At 44.6% G+C, this 22,220-nt stretch overlaps 1 protein-coding gene across 1 annotated transcript in view; it reads left to right on the forward strand.

The window, feature by feature from the left end:
• The window catches only part of LOC135175614 (protein arginine N-methyltransferase 8-like), a 55,069-nt gene that overhangs the window by 18,936 nt on the left and 13,913 nt on the right, over positions 1 to 22,220 (forward strand). The window contains exons 2-5 of the mRNA XM_064143946.1: positions 263 to 326; positions 15,170 to 15,312; positions 15,690 to 15,777; positions 20,167 to 20,282. Of these exons, the coding sequence (XP_064000016.1) occupies positions 263 to 326; positions 15,170 to 15,312; positions 15,690 to 15,777; positions 20,167 to 20,282 (411 nt within the window). The remainder of the gene's footprint in view (positions 1 to 262; positions 327 to 15,169; positions 15,313 to 15,689; positions 15,778 to 20,166; positions 20,283 to 22,220) is intronic.

Genomic DNA, 22,220 nt, shown 5'->3' on the forward strand with positions numbered 1-22,220 from the left:
ACTGGCTGATCCTGGTGGTCCTTTCCAAGCATAGCGATTCATAGTGATGAGATGTGCTGAGGGATTTGGTTTGGTCAAGGACTTGTCAGTGTGAAACTAATGATTGGACTCAAGGAGCTTGAAGGGCTTTTCCAATCTAAGACATTCTGTGATTCTGTGTTCTGCAAAACTTTTGATGCCATCAGTTGATTTTAGGTTTATGCATAGAGCTAAGATCTCTAATACATAATAACTCTGGCTCTTGCTTCTTTTTTTCCCTTAGGTTGAATGCTCAAGTATATCTGACTACTCAGAAAAAATTATCAAGGCCAACCACTTGGACAACAGTAAGACATATTACAAATACTTACTCCAGAAAAAGGAGAAGATATTTGTTTGTTTCTTTGTTTCTGGTTAATTTATGTTGTGTGGTTTCTATGTAAGTGGTATTTTGCACAGCAGTTCCTCAGGGGAGAAGTTAATTAGAATCACAAAATCAACCAATTGGAAGAGACCTCCAGGCTCATCCAGTCCTACCTAGCACCCAGCCCTGTCCAGTCAACCAGACCATGGCACTAAGTGCCCCGTCCAGGCTTTGCTTGAACACCCCCACGGACAGTGACTCCACCACCTCCCTGGGCAGCCCATTCCAATGCCAATCACTCTCTCTGGGAAGAACTTCCTCCTAACATCCAGCCTAGACCTCCCCCAGCACAACTTGAGACTGTGTCCCCTTGTTCTTTTGCTGCTTGCCTGACAGAAGAGACCAACACTAGCCAGGTGCAACCTGACCAGTGCTGAGCACAGGGGCAGAAGAACCTCCCTTGTCCTATTTGCCACACTGTTCCTGATGCAGGCCAGGATGCCATTGGCTCTCTTGACCACCTGGGCACACTGCTGGCTCATCTTCAGTGACTCTCTACCAGCACCCCCAGGTCCCTCTCTGCCTGGCTGCTCTCAGCCACTCAGTCCCCAGCCTGTAGTGCTGCTTGGGGTTGTTGTGGCCAAAGTGTGGAACCCTGCCCTTGGCCTTGTTCAATCTCATCCCATTGGCCTCTGCCCACCTATCCAGCCTGTCCAGGTCCCTCTGCAGGGCTCTCCTAACCTCCAACAGCTCCACACTGCTCCTAGGTTGGTGTCATCTGTAAACTTACTGATGCTGGACCCAATTCTCTCATTCAGATCATCAATAAAGGTATTGATATACTTGTATACTTAATTGTAGGCTCACAGATAACAGAATCAGTGAGCAGTTTATATTAGCAAGGCAGATCCCATATTGGAGCTGCACTTCTGAAATTAATTCTTCCATTTGAATTCCACCCTAGGTCTTAAATAGAAGAACAAAGCAAAAATTATTACATATACCCTTTCTTTTGACTTCCACCTTTACCAAAGAATTTCTTTTCACCCATATTGAAGCACACACACAAATGGGAGCTAGTGAGGAGCCTGTAGCAGAGCCCTGTGGGGACAGGCTGAGGGAGCTGGGGGTGTGCAGCGTGCAGAAGAGGAGGCTCAGGGCAGACCTCATTGCTGTCTACAACTACCTGAAGGGAGGCTGTAGCCAGGTGGGGTTGGTCTCTTCTGCCAGGCAAGCAGCAACAGAACAAGGGGACACAGTCTCAAGTTGTGCCAGGGAAGGTCTGGACTGGATGTTAGGAGGAAGTTGTTGCCAGAGAGAGTGATTGGCATTGGAGTGGACTGCCCAGAGAAGTGGTGGATTCTCCATCCCTGAAGGTGTTCAAGCGAAGCCTGGATGAGGCACGTAGTGCCATGGTCTGGTTGATTGGCTAGGGCTGGGTGCTAGGTTGGACTGGATGATCTTGGAGGTCTCTTCCAACCTGCTTCATTCTGTGATTCAGTGATTTTTGTGATATGAGGGATGAGGCACAGAATCTGAAACAAGGAGTGGTTGCTGCTTATGTAGTTACCACCCACTTTGCTCCCAAGCTACCTGGTAAAGCACCATCCTTTGTATGGACAAAAGATGTCAGACTGTGTAGAACTAAATATGAAAACTGAATAGCAACAGTCAGAAAAAAAAATCTGTCTTCTTAAACCAAATTACTCTCAAAAACCTTTTAAAGAAAGCATTAGATGTGCACTACAGTTAAGGGAGTTAAGGTCTAGGTGCTAGGTTGGACTGGATGATCTTGGAGGTCTCTTCCAACCTGGTTGATTCTATGATTCTATGAAACACATTCATCAGAAAAAATACTAAAAATCCCCTCAAGCTACTGAGAACCTTAAGGACAAATCATCCCCCCAAAATCTCTAGCTGATCTTTTCAGTCCGCCTCCAAATCACCACAAATAAGATACTGTCTTCAAAATGAGGCTTTTTGTAACTGGAGCCATGAGATGTTTCTTGTTTAGAAGTGCTGTTTGTGAGAGCAGAGGAGCACAGGTCATAGCTGGCTAGACTGGATCATTTGCAGCTGCTTTGACATTGTGTCTGTGCTCCTGCTTTGTACAGCAATAGATTCCTGCTCTGGTTTAGATCTGTTTGGCTGCTGCTGTCACTGGAAGCTTTGCACTAACATGGGGCTTTTGACTAACACAGAGCCGTTTGGCAGGAGAATTTATTGTATGGCATGTGTACTCAAGTGATGTGGGGTCACCCGAGTGATCAGAGGGCTGGAGTGCCTCTCTGATGAAGATAAAATGAGAGAGGTGGGGTTCTTCAGCCTGAAGAAGTGGAAGCTCTGGAGAGACCTTTTTGCAGCTTTTCAATACTTAAAGGGAGCCTACAAGAAAGTTGGGGAGGGACTGTTTGCAAGGGCACGTAGCAATAGGACAAGGGGAAAAGGTTTTAAACTAGAGAAATGTAGATTTAGACATTAGGAAGAACTTCTTTACTAGGAGGGTGGTGGTTTAGCCTGGAGAAGAGGAGGCTCAGGGGTGACCTCATTGCTGTCTACAACAACCTGAAGGGACATTGTAGCCAGGTGGGGGTGGCCTCTTCTCCCTGGCAACCAGTGACAGAACAAGGGGACACAGTCTCAAGTTGTGCCAGGGTAGGTATAGGCTGGATGTTAGGAGGAAGTTGTTGGCAGAGAGAGTTGGCATTGGAATGGGCTGCCCAGGGAGGTGGTGGAGGCACCTTCCCTTGAGGTCTTCAAGAAAAGCCTGGATGAGGCACTTGGTGCCATGGTCTAGTTGACTGGGTAGGTCTGGGTGCTAGGTTGGACTGGATGATCTTGGAAGTCTCTTCCAACCTGGTTGATTCTATGATTCTATGATTCTATGAAAAACTGGAATGGGCTGCCCGGAGAGGTGGTGGTAGCCCCATACATGGAGACATTCAAGGTCAGGCTTGATGGGCATCTGAGCAACCTGATGTAGTTAAAGGCATTCCTGTTTACTGCAGGGGGTTGGACTGTTCTCTTTCTGTAATGCTATAATGGTATACTTTGGGTGCAAAGCCAATGTATTCCCAGAATGGACTTTTATCAGATAGCTACACAGATAATTCACATTTGCATTTTCAGTGACAAGAACTGTGTGCAAAGGGACCATAGAATCATAGAATTGACCAGGTTGGAAGAGAACTCCAAGATCATCCAGTCCAACCTAGCACTCAGCCCTGTCCAATCAATCAGACCATGGCACTAAGTGCCCCATCCAGGCTTTGCTTGAACACCTCCAGAGACAGTGATTTCACCACCTCCCTGGGCAGCCCATTCCAATGCCAATCACTCTCTCTGCCAACAACTTCCTCCTAATATCCAGCCTAGACCTCCCCCACCACAACTTGAGACTGTGTCCCCTTGTTCTGTTGCTGGTTGCCTGGCAGAAGAGACCAACCCCCACCTGGCTACAACCTCCCTTCAGGTAGTTGTAGACAGCAATGAGGTCACTCCTGAGCCTCCTCTTCTACTGGCTCAACAGCCCCAGCTCCCTCAGCCTCTCCTCACAGGGCTGTGCTCCAGGACCCTCACCAGCTTCATTGCCCTTCTCTGGACACATTCCAGCACCTCAACATCTCCATTGAATTGAGGAGCCCAGAACTGGACACAGCACTCAAGGTGTGGCCTGACCAGTGCTGAGTACAGGGGAAGAAGAACCTCCCCTATCCTACTGGCCACATTGTTCCTGATCCAGGCCAGGATGCCATTGGCTCTCTTGGCCACCTGGGCACACTGCTGGCTCATCTTCAGCTACTGTCTACCTGCACCCCCATGTCCCGTTCTTCCTGGCTTCTCTCAGCCACTCTGTCCCCAGCCTGTAGTGCTGCTTGGGGTTGTTGTGGCCAAGGTGTAGAACCCTGCACTTGGCCTTGTTCAGTCTCATCCCCCTGGCCTCTGCCCACCCATCCAGCCTGGCCAGGTCCCTCTGCAGGGCTCTCTTACCCTCCAACAGATCCACACCTAGTTTGGTGTCATCTGCAAACTTACTGATGCTGGACTCAATCCCCTGGTCCAGATCATCAATAAAAATATTGAACAGGACATAGAATCATTAAGTTTGGAAAATGCTTCCAAGATCATTGAGTCCAACCATTAACCTAATTGTCAACCCCACCACTAAACCATGCCCCTAAATGCATTGTCTACATGTTTTATAGATTCAGTGTGCTCCAAATGTTGTAGAAGGGTTTTATCTCTGCTTCTTCCTTCTGTTTCTCCTAGGAGCAAGTGCTTGTCAGAACTGTGGCAGAAGAAGTAGAGACCCCTAGCCTTTGGCAGACTCTATCTGAGCAGAGTCAGCAGTCTGCCCAGCTGCAGTTTAGTCTGCAATATAAGCAAATGACACAACTGAACTAAGATTTACAGATGCACACTTCACTATGAGGGGCTATTAATGCATCTAGATACTGAGCCAAAGGATCTTGTTTTTTATGGAATTTTCTTCCTCCCTAATTGAGTGGAGACCTGCAGGGTCAGCAAAAAAAGCTGACTCAAGAGAAAACACACTGTTTCCAGAACAGATAGAGTACAGCTGGGGATAACACAATCTGTTCCCATATGATGCCTTATGAAGATGTTTCATCAGACTGAAGGGGGTGAGAGGAACTTGTGTTGCTGTTGCTTAGATTGTGACTGTTCTAGATGTAGTCCAGTTCTGTGGCTGTTCTGGTCTGCATGCATGTCACTCTGGCAGCTGTCAACAGTGCTAAAATTCACCCTTCAAAGGACTGTGGTGGTCAAAGTTCTCTCTGGATAAAAGAGAAATAAAGAGAAATTGTGACTGGAGCTTATAGGCATGAAGAACCTTCAGTATAAGAGAATTATTGACAGTGAAAGGGACATGTTTAAGAATGGGAAAAAGAGAGAACTCTGCTCTTGACAGCTGATGTTTTGTGTTACCAATCTGAACCAGTGTTCCAAACTTCTAAGGAGGCATTCTGGGTTAAAAATTTCCTATGTAGACAAAGTGAAAACATCCAGTTGGAATAATAGTAGTTCTGCATGTCTTTTGAAAAAAATAAAGGCTCATTTTCCCTGGGATGAGCTCTAAAAATCACCCAAACCACACTTCTGTTAACAGCTAACCTAATTCTAGCTAAATAAAAGCACCTTCATTTTCCTCAAATTGAATGTTGACCACTTTGATCAGTAAAAATTGCTGTAACTGAAGATTGTTGTTTATTAATACAGTAATCCTATAAACTAGTAATGGAAAGTAAAATATCCCTGGCTATATTCCTCAGTTTCAAGTGCATCAGTTCATAGAATCATAGAATCAGCCAGGTTGGAAGAGATCTCCAAGCTCATCCAGTCCAACCTATCACCCAGCCCTGTCCAATCAATCAGACCACGGCACTAAGTGCCTCAGCCAGGCTTTGCTTGAACACATCCAGGGACACTGACTCCACCACCTCCCAGGACAGCCCATTCCAATGCCAATCACTCTCTCTGGCAACAACTTCCTCCTAACATCCAGCCTAGATCTCCCATGGCACAACTTGAGACTGTGTCCCCTTGTTCTGTTGCTGGTTGCCTGGCAGAAGAGACCAACCCCACCTGGCTACAGTCTCCCTTCAGGTAGTTGTAGACACCGATGAGGTCTGTCCTGAGCTTCCTCTTCTTCAGGCTGCACACCTCCAGCTCCCTCAGCCTCTCCTCATAGGCCTGGTAGTTACCTTTTAAGGAAGAAGCCAAATCCCTGAGACTTCACCCACTGCAAGGAACAAATAAAGTAGGAAACATAAGCTGAAAATTATTTCTCTGAAGAATTTGGAATACAACTGTAAATAGGAAGGATATTATTTAAAAGTGAGAGAATAACTGGTGAATTGCCTGGGGAATATTTGAAACAACTGAATTAAATACAGTATTCTACTACATCAAATTTCCAGCAGATTTTCATTTCCTTGAAACTAATTTGGTGACAGAACACCTGACAGCAACGCTTTCCATCAGTCACTTCAGAGAGCTGTTGGAAGCTCTGGAGGTCTAAGCTAGACAGAAGGTCCAGAGTCAGAATTAACAGTACAGTTAAAGAGACTTGGTCATGAAGCAGAAAGGAAGGAAAAACTAGTTTTCATGAGAAAAGCATGTTTTGACAAACATTCCTGTTTGTGGATGGTCAGACTAGATCTTCTTCAGCTGAGACAGTTCTCCCTTACTTTCCTCATTGTGAGGCCTGCATAATATATTTGAAAACAAAATTAAAAATAGTTCAATCAATACAGTTGGCAGCTGTCACTAGTGGTGTGCCCCAGGGATCAGTGCTGGGCCCAGACCTGTTCAATATCTTTACTGATGATCTGCACCAGGGGATTGAGTCCAGCATCAGTAAGTTTACAGATGACATCAAGCTAGGAGCAGGTGTGGATCTGTTGGAGGGTAGGAGAGCCCTGCAGAGAGACCTGGACAGGCTGGATGAGTAGGCAGAGGCCAGTTGGATAAGACTGAACAAGGGCAAGTGCAGGGTTCTGCACTTTGGCCACAACAACCCCAAGTAGCGCTACAGATTGATTGAACTCATTCTCATTTTCTTTTCGAATACGCTGGTGTGATGGTTTGGGCTCTTACCCACCCCACCCCCACTTTTGGAATTGCCCCAGCTAACTCAGACGGCCTCTGGGAATATAAATGAAGCTATTTATTTACAAGCAGCAAATATACAAGCAGCTATTTACAGTATATACAGTTATATACAGAAATACACAAAGGATAAACAATACAGAAGCACAACTCCCCTCCCAGAAACCTGAGTCCCCAGAAGGGGCTCTCAAACCACCCCAACACCTCCCCTTGCCCTCTCAACCTTACCCCAGTTCTCAGGAAGAAGAGAGGTGCAGCCAAGAGGTTAGGGAGCAAGGTTAGTGGGAGCAAGGTTAATGAGATGTGACTAGGTCTGAAGGCAAAGGCAGAATGAAAGACAAAATGGAGAATGTTTACTTCTTCTTCCCAGAATTCTCAGCGTGACTGTGAGAGAAGGAGACACGATTGTTTTTCATTTCACTGCCTGTTATCTATTTCTTTTACCAAAACATTCCAGCTTGCTTCAAACTAGCACAATCCACCCCTTGTCTACTTCGCTCAGAGTATCGCTGAGAATTATCCAATCTAATCTAAACCAATATTTACACTAAAACAATATATACAAGTTCAGTTCACACTTCAATCAGATGTAGGTGATTCAAAAGCTCAGAACACGACTCCCAGGTGACGTTGGGTTCGTGCTCACACACTGTAGATTTCTCTCAGTGTTGGGCGCCGATGTTACCTAGAACAAAAAACTCCTAACAACTTGTATTATACACTCTGAATTTAAACTCTCTCAGCTAAGGTTAGATTTCTCTGTGGAATGCACTGGATTTCACCATTCTCCTGCATTACCCAGTATGTATGACTAGGACCTTCAGCAGAAACCACCCCTCGGACAGGTTTCCCTTCGCCTGAAGGTGAAAATACCCAAACAGTTTTCCCTAACAGATTCTTTTCACGTACAACAGGAACTTTATCACCGTCTACTGTTTGGACCAAATCTGATTGTGCAGGTCCTGCTCTGTTTACTGAACCTCTACAATTTACACACCAGGTTGCTTGTGCAAAATATTTGTCCCAGTTTTTCAGAGTTCCACCCCCCATAGCTTTTAGGGTGGTTTTCAGCAAACTGTTGTAGCACTCAATCTTCCCTGAAGCTGGTGCATAGTAGGGTATGTGATAGATCCATTCAATTCCGTGCTCTTTGGCCCAGTTTTTCACAAGATTGTTCTTGAAATGAGTATCATTGTCTGACTCGATTCTCTCTGGAGTTCCATGTCTCCACATGATTTGTCTCTCCAAGCCAAGAATGGTGTTACGTGCAGTAGCATGTGGAACTGGATAGGTTTCCAGCCATTCAGTGCTGGCCTCTACCATCGTTAGCACATACTGCTTGCCAGAACGAGATCGAGGTAAAGTGATGTAGTCAATCTGCCAGGCTTCACCATACTTGTACTTTGACCATCTCTCACCATACCATAAGGGCTAGATTCGCTTAGCCTGCTTAATAGCAGCACAAATGTCACAGTCATAGATGGCTTGGGTGACAGCGTCCATGGACAAGTCAACTGACCTATCGCGTGCCCATCGGTATGTTTCATCTCTGCCTTGATGTCCAGATGAATCATGGGCCCACCGAGCTAAGAACAGTTCACCTCGGTGTTTCCAATCAAGGTCAAAATCAATATCAGAGTTGGTATCAACTCGAGAAATCTTAGCAGCTTGGTCTGCCTGCTGGTTGTGGTGATGTTCCTCAGTAGCTCTGTTCTTAGGCATGTGTGCGTCTATGTGCTGCACCTTCACTCTCCAGCTGTGCATCAATGTCCTGCCATAGATCAGCACACCAAATAGGCTTTCCTTTCCTCTGCCAACCATTCTTCTTCCAGTCTTTTAGCCAACCCCATCGACCATTGGCTACCATCCACGAGTCGGTGTAGAGGTAAAGGATAGGCCAATTCTCACGTTCAGCCACATCAAGAGCAAGTTGAACAGCTTTTACCTCAGCAAACTGACTGGATTCTACTTCTCCATGTCTCGCTTCCGTCACTCTCCTGGTCGGACTCCAGACTGCTGACTTCCATCTTTGCTTGTTCCCAACAAGACGACAGGAACCATCTGTGAAGAAAGCATAGTTCTTTTCCTGATCAGAGAGATCACCATAGGGAGGAGCTTCCTCAGCACGAGTTATTTTCTCCTCTGCAGGTTTGGAACAGTCTGTGCCTTCCGGCCAGTTGGTGATCACCTCCACCAGACCAGGTCAGTCAAGATTACCCATTTGTGCTCGTTGGGTTACCAAAGCCATCCATTTAGACCAGGTTGCATCTGTGGCATGATGTGGTGAGGAACCTTTGCCTTTGAACATCCAGTTTAGAACTGGCAGTCTAGGAGCTAAAAGCAATTGAGACTCAGTTCCAATCACTTCAGAAGTTGCTTTCACTCCTTCATAGGCTGCTAGTATCTCTTTCTCTGTTGCAGTATAATTTGTCTCTGAACCTCTGTAACAACGTCCCCAGAAACCAAGAGGACAACCATGTGTCTCATTTGGAGCTCTCTGCCAAAGGATCCAAGTTGGACCATTGTCACTGGCAGCTGTGTACAGAATGTTCTTAATGTCCGGACCAGATCTCACAGGTCCCAAGCCCACTGCATGGACTACTTCTCGTTTGATCTGATCAAAGGCTGCTTGTTGTTCAAGTCCCCGCTCGAAATTGTTTCTCTTACAAGTCACATCGTGCAGAGATTTGACAATCTGACTGAAACCAGGAATGTGTAGTTTCCAAAATCCCACCACACCAAGAAAAGAAAGTGTGTCCTTCTTACTGGTGGGAACTGCCATAGTAGAGACTTTGTTGATCACATCCTGAGGAATGTAACAGCGACCATCCTGCCACCGCACTCCCAGAAACTGAATTTCTTTGACAGGTCCTTTGACCTTGTCTGTCTTTATGACAAAACCTGCTTGCAACAGAATGCCAATGATTTTGTTACCTTTCTCGAAGATTTCCTCAGCAGTTTGGCCCCACACAATGATGTCATCGATGTACTGGATGTGCTCTGGAGCTTTACCTTTCTCCAGTGCATTGTGGATGACTGAGTGACAGATGGTTGAGCTGTGTTTCCACCCCTGAGGCAAACGGTTGAACTGGTACTGGATTCCTCTCCAGGTGAATGCAAACTGAGGCCTGCACTCCTTTGCTATGGGAATAGAGAAGAAAGCATTAGCAATGTCTATGGTTGCATACCATTTAGCCTCCTTCGATTCCAGCTCGTACTGGAGTTCCAGCATGTCCGGCACAGCTGCACTCATGGGTGGAGTCACCTCGTTGAGGGCACGAAAGTCAACTGTCAGTCTCCAGTCGCCCGTAGGTTTACACACAGGCCAGATGGGACTGTTGAAAGGTGAATGAGCTTTCTCAATGACAGCCTGACTCTCCAATTGACGAATCAGCTGATGAATGGGCAACAAAGAGTCACGGTTAGTTCTGTACTGCCTGTGATGAACAGTTTGAGTTGCAATTGGCACTTCCAAATCCTCTATGTCATGATGTCCCACAGCTGCAGATTCATCTGAAAGTTCAGGTCTAATGGACAATTTCAATTTACCATCCTCAATCTCTACAGATGCTATTCCAAAAGCCCATTTGTGACCCTTAGGATCTTTGAAACAACCTTGTCTCAGAAAGTCAATTCTCAAAATGCAAGGCGCATCAGGACCAGTTACAATAGTATGTGTCTTCCACTCTTTACCAGTTAAACTGGTCTCAGCCTGTATCTTAGTTAACTCTTGAGATCCACCAGTGATTCCAAAAATAGATATGGACTCTGTCCCTTTACAATTGGATGGCAATAAAGTACACCGAGCACCTGTGTCAACTAAAGCCCTGTATTTCTGAACTCTTGAACTGCCAGGCCACCTAATGAATACATTCCAATAGATTCAGTTCTCTCCACTATCCCTTTCCTCCTCCTGGCTGGAGGCAGGGCATCCCTAATGCTGAACATGGCATGTAGGGTGTACACAGTGATTGGTGGTGTTGTGAGAGGAATTGCAACTGTTGGAACAATTGCAGTTGCTCTCAGGAGCTGAAGAAGTGACAGCTACTTTTCTGGCATTGTTGCCTCTGTTTCTGCCACTCTGCAGTTCCCTGACTCTCTTTGAAAGAGCTGAAGTAGGTTTACCATCCCATTTGTTCATGTTCTCACCGTATGTGTCACGCAGAAGTATCCACAGTGACGCACGTGATTGCTGCTGTCTGGGTGGAATTTGTCTCCTCCTGGGCTGGAATTGCCTTGCAGGAGGTGGGCGTCTGTTCCTGATTGCAGAAACATGCACCCTTTCAGATGATGCAGGAACGGTATCCTTGACCAGATTGGTAATGTTTTTAAGATCCTCCTTCAGTTCTTTCATGCTCTCCTTAATGCCATCTCTAATACTATCCTTTATGCCATCTCTAATACCATCTTTAAGCTCTGTAGTCATAGTCTTTATGGCACAGATTATACCAGAATGGGACAAGCTGTCCTCTACCTGCCTGAGCTGATCAGTGAATTCACCAACAGTGAAAGACCTTCCATTATCACTCCTTGCTAGGAATTTACTGGCCAAGATGTTAGCATAGGATGAAGAAGCAAGCTTAATAAGCTTCTTCATGAGACCTGTTCCCAAAGGAATATCGTCAGGCTCATGAGTGCCATGATCTCCATAAAGCACTTCCTTCACAGTAAACTCCTTCAGAAGCTTAATTCCCTGCTCAACAGTGTTCCACTTCTTGGCAGCCCATGGCAAATCATCTCGGGAAGGATATCTCATAGCCACAGCCAACAAAAGGCGTGTCCACAAGCTAACCCTACCAAGAGGACTTGCTAGGTATTTGTCCACTCCGCTCTCCTTAGTGAGTGGTCCCAGCTGCTTGGCAGACTTGTCTCCTACCTGCAGGGCATTAGCACCAATGCTACGGCATCTCACTAGCCAGCTTAGGATTGGCTCACCTGATTCCCTTGCATATTCCTTTCTAACCTCCCTGACTTCTCTGAGTGGATCATTGGAGTCCTGGATATCATCTTCCTCCTCTTCCTCCTGTTGATCTGGTTGCCCCTGGCCTAACAGAACCTTCCTCATAGCACTCCTAAACTCATTGGAACCATCCTCTCTCTTGGCAGCTAACCTCACAGCACTCTTCTCATTTGAGTATTGATGTCTCAGCACATTTGCGAGGTCTCGCAGACTAACTACCTCCTCTTCCTCCTCTTGCTGATCACCAGAGGTCCCCTCTCTTACATCCTCCTGTGAACCACACTTTGTCTTAGCTTTTGCCTTAGCAGGTGACAGAAAGGCCTGAACAGCAACAGACTTGGATGTGTCTGCTGGAGGGTTTGAATCATTGGGGGTCTGACCTGGAGGGTTTGAATTATTAGGAGTCTGACCTGGAGCTTGTGAGTTCAAATCTGCCTGAGATTTAACAGAGCTCTGATTCTGGTCTGCTGGCTGGGGATTCGAATTGGCTGAGCTGGTGTCATTAGGATTTGGATTGACTGGGCTAACGTTACCAGCATTAGTGGGATTATTTGCCTGTCCTCCTGGGATGCCTGCCAACCCTGACGTGTTATCATTGTTGCTAGGAACATTCTGATTTTGGGTACCTGCCTGTCCTCCTGGGACTCCTGCCAAACTCTGCCCGTTGTTATTGTTATCCTTATTATTGTTTATATTACCTCCAGGAACATTGGCAGAATTCCCAGAAATTGGAGAAGGAGGGGCAGAGGCTGGCAGGGGAGAAGCAGATAACTGTGTTCCCTTGTTTTGCTGTGAAAGAGACTGCTTCTGAGACACAGAATTTTTCCTAGTTCTTACAGAAGCTGGTTTTGAATTTTTCGCACATAATACCAAAATTAATATGAAAATTAAAATCATAAGAGCCATGATAATGCACAGCAATCCCGCCACGATTTCTTTTGTGTAAAAATCCTTGCATGGACTTGGCATTTCAGTTTGGGGCTGGATGACCCTCATGAGAGCAGTAGATAAAGCAGAACCTCGATTGATTGTAACATTATTGATAAGTGCTCCTGTAATGTTACTGGTAAGGTTTTCAGAGACATTAAAACCAGCATAACCAAGGATAAAATCACCCCAGGCCCAGAACATACTTGAAACTTTGGCTTTAGCCTTCTTATAAGCTAAATCAATAAAATAAGCAACAATTTGAGCCTTTATCCAACTAAATGCCAAGAAAACAAAACCAGACCAGAGTAATGCCCCACACAAGTACAATAGCTGCCTTATTAGCTCCATTTTAATTCCCAGAGCCAATGAACAGTCATACAAGTAGATTTAGCCCCACGTTGGGCGCCAATTAAAAATGTGATGGTTTGGGCTCTTACCCGCCCCCCCACACTTTTGGAATTGCCCCAACTTCCTCTGGGAATATAAATGAAGCTATTTATTTACAAGCAGCAAATATACAAGCAGCTATTTACAGTATATACAGTTATATACAGAAATACACAAAGGATAAACAATACAGAAGCACAACTCCCCTCCCAGAAACCTGAGTCCCCAGAAGGGGCTCTCAAACCACCCCAACACCTCCCCTTGCCCTCTCAACCTTACCCCAGTTCTCAGGAAGAAGAGAGGTGCAGCCAAGAGGTTAGGGAGCAAGGTTAGTGGGAGCAAGGTTAATGAGATGTGACTAGGTCTGAAGGCAAAGGCAGAATGAAAGACAAAATGGAGAATGTTTACTTCTTCTTCCCAGAATTCCCAGCGTGACTGTGAGAGAAGGAGACACAATTGTTTTTCATTTCACTGCCCATTATCTAGTTCTTTTACCAAAACATTGTAGCTTGCTTCAAACTAGCACAGCTGGCTCCACAATGGGAGAGGAAGAACTGACTCAACTGAAGGACCAGATGATCCTTGTGGGGACAGAGTGGCTGAGAGCAGCCAGGCAGAGAGGGATCTGGGGGTGCTGGTAGGGAGTAGCTGAAGATGAGCCAGCAGTGTGCCCAGGTGGCCAGGAGAGCCAATGGCATCCTGTCCTGGATCAGGAACAGTGTGGCCAGTAGGACAAAGGAGGTTCTTCTTCCCCTGTATTCAGCACTGGTCAGGACACACCTTGAGTGCTGTGTCCAGTTCTGGGCTCCTCAATTCAAGAGAGATGTTGAGGTGCTGGAGCGTGTCCACAGAAGGGCAACGAAACTGGTGAGAGGCTTGTAGCACAGCCCTGTGAGGAGAGGCTGAGGGAGCTGGGGCTGTTGAGCCAGTAGAAGAGGAGGCTCAGGAGTGACCTCATTGCTGTCTACAACTACCTGAAGGGAGGCTGTAGCCAGGTGGGGTTGGTCTCTTCTGCCAGGCAACCAGCAACAGAACAAGGGGACACAGTCTCAAGTTGTGGTGGGGGAGGTCTAGGCTGGATGTTAGGAGGAAGTTGTTGGCAGAGAGAGTGATTTGCATTGGAATGGGCTGCCCTGGGAGGTGGTGGATTCAGTGTCCCTGGAGGTGTTCAAGCAAAGCCTGGATGAGGCACTTAGTGCTATGGTCTGATTGATTGGACAGGGCTGAGTGCTAGGTTGGACTGGATGATCTTGGAGGTCTCTTCCAACCAGGTCGATTCTATGATTCTAAGATTCCATGAGAAAAGCCTGTTTTTACAATGTTTGGTGTTTGTGGAGCATCAGGCTAGATCTTCTTCAGCTGAGTCAGTTCTCCCTTAGCTGAGTCAGTTGAGTCATAGAATCATAGAATCAGTCAGTGTTAGATGGGACCAGAAGGATCATCTGGTCCTTCAGTTGAGTCAGTTCTTCCTCTCCCATTGTGAAGCAAGCATATTCAAAAAGAAAATGAGAATGAGTTCAATCAATCTGTGTCATCCCTGTGATGAGGTCATATATCCCTCCAGAGATGCTTAAAGGATTCCAGGTGAATTCTTTGTATTCCCTGTCAATGATCTAGAAATGTAAATCAGATCATGCAGGTAACTGTGTAAGGCCTGGTTTTGGCTGTTTGTTTGTTTGTTTGTTTGTTTTTTTCATATGGGGTTTATTTGGTTTGGGATTTTTATCTTTTCCACTGATTCTAATCCTTTTCCTTATTGTACTTACTGTAAGTACTTTTACAATAGCATTGAGCGATGCCCTACCTACAGGCACTCAAGATGAAAGTAACATTGAAAAAGTCAGCCTGACTTCTACCAGTGTGGGACTTAGTGAGATGTTTGGTCGTGTGAAATATACTTATTTGGATTCTTTTTTCAGTAATCACAATATTTAAAGGTAAAGTGGAAGAAGTCGAATTACCTGTGGATAAAGTAGACATCATCATCAGTGAGTGGATGGGTTACTGTCTGTTCTATGAGTCAATGTTAAACACGGTCATCTTCGCACGAGACAAATGGCTGGTAGGTGCTCTGCATGTCACGCTCTTTGGTGGACCAGTTGTCTTTTGCTTTGTGAGAATAAGCCTTCCCTCTCCTGCCCTCACAATAACAAGACACAGCTACATCTCCACGTGCCATTTCTTAGATGTCAGTGAAAAGATTAAAAAAGGGCCTCTCAGGGAGCGAGCTTTGCTTTTGATTAACTGCCGGTGGAATGCCTGATGACATTGCTACGGTCTGCAGGAGTTGCTGAGATTAAAGCTGATGTGACAGGCTGAAGGAAAACAATAAAGGCATGCAAGGGGTGCTTGTCTGTTTTTCGTATGTGCAGTTCAAAATGTGATGTCTTTGTCAGGTGAATAGATTACAAGATCCATTTCCCCACAATTCATCAACAGAAACCTGGAGGGCTAATGTTTCCAGACCGAGCTGCTTTGTACGTGGTAGCAATTGAAGACAGACAGTATAAGGACTTCAAAATTCACTGTGAGTAAATGCCTAAGAGTAACACTTCTTAGTGGTTATTTCCCTAAAATACTTGCTTTGTTGTGGTCCACTGTAAGCTTTTCACTGGCAAAGCTTTGCAGGACCAAGAGATCATGTTGACCAGGCCAGGATTCTAATCTAAACCTGAACAATGAAAAAGTTCTAACCTGGTGATAAATTTAAGAAGCTTACTGTAACTTACAGTGCATGAATAAATTGATGTAGACTTTGCTTAGAGTTATATTAGTACCTTTACCTCTCTTTTTGAATGTGGGGTTTTATGTTTTGGACTGCTGTTGAAACTGACAGTGTTCTTTTCCCATCCTGGTGCCGGGTTTTTGGGTTTGAAATAAGAAAACAAAGCAAACAAACCCAAAATAGGCAAATGAATTGTAGATACTAAGAAACAAGCTTTAAAAAAAAATCATCTCATAAATAAGGTTGTGAAGAGGGGAACAAAAACAAACCAGCATGCAATGCTTTTTTTAACTTCTCAAAATGCTTTGTGAGAACATTAAAACAACAAATAAGTTCCTGAAATTTTTATTTTGATGTGAAAAAAACAAGTTCTAAGTTGGGGTTTTTTTTAATTTCACAGATGCTTTTCCTTTACATTTCAAATGCAGGTGGTTTTTTTTTTTCCCTTTAAGTTTCTTTGAATAGCTGATGCTGTTGCTGACTTCTGCAGGTTCAGCCTCCTGCTAAAAGCAGGACAGATTTCAGTTCAAACAGATCACTCAGGGCCTCACCCTGCAGTTAGGATACTGGGATTCCATAGCATCTCTGAGCAGGAAATCTTCCTGAGAAGGAAACATGTTTCTGAATATCCAGTCAGAATTTTCCTTGCAGAACCTTGCTTCATTGTCCCTTATCAGATGAAGGGAATCTGACTTTTTGGTTTTTGTAGCAGCAGGTAGCAATTAGATCTGCCACAGGCTTAGTAAACCTAATTTTCTTGGACCCTTCTCATATCTTAGCATGTGGTTCACATTCATCACCAGAAGGTCACAGCTCCTGGTTCACATGCAACTCGTCTCTGAGATCATTGGAGTTCAGATGTACTTGGTCATAATAATTTTGATAAAATTAGTAAGTTCTGCATTCTTTCTTTTTTCCAACATTTTTTTGCTTTTATTTATTGTTTTTAGAGTTGATCAGTTTCATTAAAAGACATCGCAGGATTAGAGGATCACAGGATGTTAGGGGTTGGAAGGGACCCAAGGAGATCATCAAGTCCAAACCCCCCTGCCAGAGCAGGACAATACTATCTAACACAGATCACAGAGGAACACACCCAGACAGGCCTTGAAGGGCTCCAGAGAGAGAGACTCCACAACCTCTCTGGGGAGCCTGTGCCAGTGCTCTGTGGCCCTTACAGTAAAGAAGTTCCCCTTTGTGTTGAGGCAGAACCTCTTTTGCTGCAGTTTACACCCATTGTTCCTCGTCCTATCCCAGGGAGCAAATGAGCAGAGCCTGTCCTGCCCTGTCCTGACCCCCAGCCCTCAGATGTTTATGAACATTGATTAAATCTCCTCTCAGTCTTCTCTTCTTCAGACTAAGCAGCACCAGGTCACTCAGCTTCTCCTCATCAGGCAGTGCTCCAGTCCCCAAATCATCCTTTTTAGCCCTCCACTGGACCCTCTCCAGCAGATTCCTGTCCCTCTAAAACTGGGGAGCCCAAAACTGAAGGCAGTATTCAAGATGAGGTCTCACCAGGGCAGAGTAGAGGGGGAGGAGAACCTCCCTTGATCTGCTGGGCACACTCTTCTTAATACACCCCAGGATCCCATTTGCCTTCTTAGCCACAAGGGCACATTGCTGTGCCATGGTTAACTCCCAGCCTGTACTGGTGCAGTTTGTTATTCCTCCTCATTTTCTATTAGTGTGAGGGGAAAAAATCCACAAAATTCCTAAGCAATTTTATTAACTAAGGATTTTTGTTGGGTAAAAGTGGTGGCTTCAGTCAGTCTTTAAATTAAAATGCCAAAGTCCTCATTCTTTGCCTCTCAGCTGCTCTCAGAAGAGAAAGCTTGCTGTTTCTGTCCTCAAATTCAGTGCCAATAGAAAGAACTGCCAGTGGGTCAACACTGCCATTTTAGGTCAAAAGCAAGCCCAGTGCAGATAAGAAGTCTATGTAGGTGCCAGAAAGAATTCTCTCTGCTCCACATGCGTAGACTTGATTTTTCTCAGTTATGCAATGCCATTGACACCTAAATTCCTTACAAAATGTACAGATACAAAAGCATGTGTGAGGTATCCGTTCTGTAAAGGCATCAAAATAATTTTGGCCTAAAAAAATCCTGTGTGCCATCTTTCATCTCGCTTTTGAACCTCTTCATTTCTAAGCCTTGAGCCTTTTCCTTTTCTCACAGACAAAACACTTGTCTTCAACTAATCTATTTTTTAATCAGTAGATAAATCTGGTGTTCGTTTCCTCTTCTAAAAGGCCATTCTCTTTTAAGACACTGTGATGGTTTGGGTGTTACCTGCCCCCCTACCCTTAAGAAAATCACCCAGACTAAGCTCAGTGGCTGGAAATAAAAAAATGCAGCTTTATATTTACAGCTGAGCACAATATCCAAGCAGGTATTTACAATCTATACAGCTATAGACAGACAGAGACAAGTTAAAAGCAATACAGAAACACAACAGCCATCCCAGAAACCAGAGTGTCCAGGAGGGGCTCCCAACCACCCTTCCACCTTCTTCCCACCCCTCTACCTTATCCCAGACTTTGCCTTACTTTCAAGGTAAGTTTGGAGAATTGGCCAGGGGTGTTAGGAAGCAGAAGGATTAGTTACACAGACAGCAGGTTAGAGAGAGAATCATAGTATCTTAGAATCAACCAGGTTGGAAGATACCTCAAAGATCATCCAGTCCAACCTATCCCCAGCCCTAGCTAATCAGCTAGACCATGGCACTAAGTGTCCCATCGAGTCTTTTCTTGAACACCTCCAGGAGCGTGATTGATAAGACTACAGTTTCACTTTTACTTTTGGAGGATTTTGTTATGCAATCTTAAGAGCCATGCCAGTGTACTTTGCAATGTTTCTGTGCTTTCATTTTTTCCCAAGAAAAAAGCACCTCAGTGTAGCAGCTACCTGTTGCTGCTGGGGGAGAACGTGATCAAAGCTCACACAGATCAGTGTGATCAGAGGGATGCCACATGGACTCCAGACTATTCAATGTGAATTATACCAGAGACGTTTATTGATCATTCTGGCTCTCATTATATAATCTTGAGCATAGAGCACACACCTACACATTAGCATAATGAGGCAACATCAACCCAGTCTTTTACATATACCATGCCTTGTTTTCCTCATTAACACAATGTCCACTTATCTATCCTTCTCCCCAGATAAGTAGCCAGCTGTGGGAACCAAGGTCAGTGTTTGCTCTCACATTGCATTCCCACACCTCAGCAAGATTGTTTTCATTTTGTTATGCAGTCTTGAAAGCCATGCCAGTGTACTTCTCCATGTTTCAGTGCTTTCATTTTATTCCAAGGGAAAAGAACCTCAGCAAGATAAGAAGTCTTTATTGAAACAAGCAGAGGAACAGTTAGAGTACAGATCAGAACACTTTTTAAATCTTTCAGAAAGTGGACATGTTGCATTTTCGACAGGCAGATTAAAACTTGAATGCTTCAAATACTGAAACACACGTATAATTCTACTCCTGTCAGTAATTCACTTGCTGAAGCTGCTACTTATAATTAAGAGTGTGCAAACAGCTATAAGCCATGGAAATGTTAATCAGTATGGATAGGAAAGGCTAGAATAACCATAGCACCTATTTCCAAGTCTAAACTTGCCATATTATATGATATGGGTGTAAGTTTCAGCAAATGAGGTTCTGCCTCAACACAAGGGGAACTTCTTTACTGTAAGGGCCACAGAGCACTGGCACAGGCTCCCCAGAGAGGTTGTGGAGTCTCTCTCTCTGGAGCCCTTCAAGGCCTGTCTGGATGTGTTCCTCTGTGATCTGTGTTAGATAGTATTGTCCTGCTCTGGCAAGGAGTTTGGACTTGATCATCTCCTTGGGTCCCTTCCAACCCCTAACATCCTGTGAGCCTCTGATCCTGTGAACCAGCGATTTGGGTCAACACTGCCAAATGTCTAAAGCCATGAAAATCATCAACAAATCTCATCTAAAGCAGTTTGGGGAGCACTACAAACCAAGGGCTGGTTGTTCAAAGATGTACATGGAGGGGTTATTTTCCTACAACTACATTATCTGCAAAATAGCAGATGACATAAAAAATTGGGGTAGGGATGAAAGAACTAAAAGACAGTTGGAATTTAGGGCGCTGGTAAAATTTATTTCATATTAAAGATGCTTTTTATTATTATTGCTAACCTTTGACACATCCATTTGCATTGACAGGGTGGGAGAATGTGTACGGCTTTGACATGACCTGTATTAGGGATGTTGCCATGAAGGAGCCTTTGGTGGACATAGTAGATCCAAAGCAAGTGGTGACCAATGCCTGTTTAATAAAGGTTTGGTAATTCCAAATGTATCTAATTATGGCTGTTTAAACCTAACTTTAGGTTCTTTGGAGAACCGCTGCTTATGTTTTATTACTGTCTTTGTATGCCTTCGTCTAGCTTGCAGAATGCCATCATACTGAGAAGGAAAGTTGTGCAGTTTTAAATTAGGCAGTGCTCATATGTTGCACATACCCAATACCAGCCCCTCCTGGAGTGAAGTATGGACTACCTTGACAACTTATGGCATATCCAAAAGCAAGATGCTCCTTGGGATTTGTCTGGTTACTGCTCACTGTAACTTAAGACTCCTACGAATTATACATGTGCAGATAATGGGTAGAAACATGGTGTATTTAAGTAGGAATTTTAGCTGCCCAACCTTCTTGTAAATAGATGTTGCAAACACTCCTGAGGAGAAGGCATTAATCCATACTATTTTCACTTTAAAAGACTCAAATACCAGTTTCTGCATTGGTCAGCTCTGATGAAATAACTCAGATTTATTCCGAAGCAGGAGATCGGAACTGGGACATAATTTATTCATATTTACTTGTTAGCCCAAACATCTGCAGCCAGAGGTTAATTTGTATGCTGTTCCATGTACAAGAGTACTTTCTGATGATGTGATAACAAGACCAGGTTAAAAATCTGTGGGAAAAAATAAAACCTCTAAAATTCCTTCCATGTGAAGGAATCCCCATGTGGTAGTGCATTTGTGACTAAGGCTGTATGCATCAGCAGCAGTGGTACTGAGGTCCATGAGGGTCCTGAAGGGAGGTTGTAGCCAGGTAGGGCTGGTCTCTTCTGCCAGGCAACCAGCAACAGAACAAGGGGACACAGTCTCAAGTTGTGCCACGGGACATCTAGGCTGGATGATAGGAAGAAGTTGTTGCCAGAGAGAGTGATTGGCATTGGAATGGGCTGCCCAGAGAGGTGGTGGAGTCACCAACCTTGGAGGTGTTCAAGCAAAACCTGGATGAGGCACTTAGTGCCATGGTCTAATTGATTGGATAGGACTGAGTGATAGGTTGGACTGGATGATCTTGGAGATCTCTTCCAACCTGGTTGATTCTATGATTCTATGAATTCAAGAGTGTTCTCATTTATCCTAAAGACTCAGTTCTAATGTTTTCTTTCACTTTTTGCTGGTGGTGAACACACCATTAAGTACTCCCATACGCAGAAAGATTAAGATATACCTTAAGTCTGCAGAATCTACTGAAAGCAGCAAAAAGGAACAGAAGTGTGAGTATTGTGCATGCACAGTCCATCAGTCCAAGATAACTGTGTTTGAAATCAGCCTGAGCGATTTGAAATTGCCACATAGACAGAAACAGCTATTTAGACCTCATAAAATATACCTGAGAATCAGAGATTGGGTGGCAGAATGAGTTGTTTTCTCTGGAATTAAAAAGTCATAGAAGGTGAATTCCCTTAACTGAAGTGCACATCTAATGCTTTCTTTAAAAGGTTTTTGAGAGTAATTTGGTTTAAGAAGACAGATTTTTTTTTTTCTGACTGTTGATATTCAGGTTTTATACTTAAATCTACACAGTCTGACATCTTTTGTCCATACAAAGGATGGTGCTTTACCAGGTATCTTGGGAGCAAAGTGGATGATAACTACATAAGCAGCAACCACTCCTTGTTCCAGATTCTGTGCCCCATCCCTAACATCACAAAATCATTGACTCACAGAATGAAGCAGGTTGGAAGAGACCTCCAAGATCATCCAGTCCAACCTAGCAAACAGCCCTGTCCAGTCATCCAGACAATGGCACTAAATGCTTCATCCAGGCTTTTCATAGAATCATAGAATCAAGGATGTTGGAAGACAACTCCAAGCTCATCCAGTCCAGCCTAGCACCCAGCCTTGTCCAATCAACCAGACCATAGCACTAAGTGCCATGCCACTTGCAGTTTATAATGAAAGACCCTACAGAGAAG

Source organism: Pogoniulus pusillus, chromosome 5 (assembly GCF_015220805.1).
Source record: "Pogoniulus pusillus isolate bPogPus1 chromosome 5, bPogPus1.pri, whole genome shotgun sequence".
NCBI lineage: Eukaryota > Metazoa > Chordata > Aves > Piciformes > Lybiidae > Pogoniulus > Pogoniulus pusillus.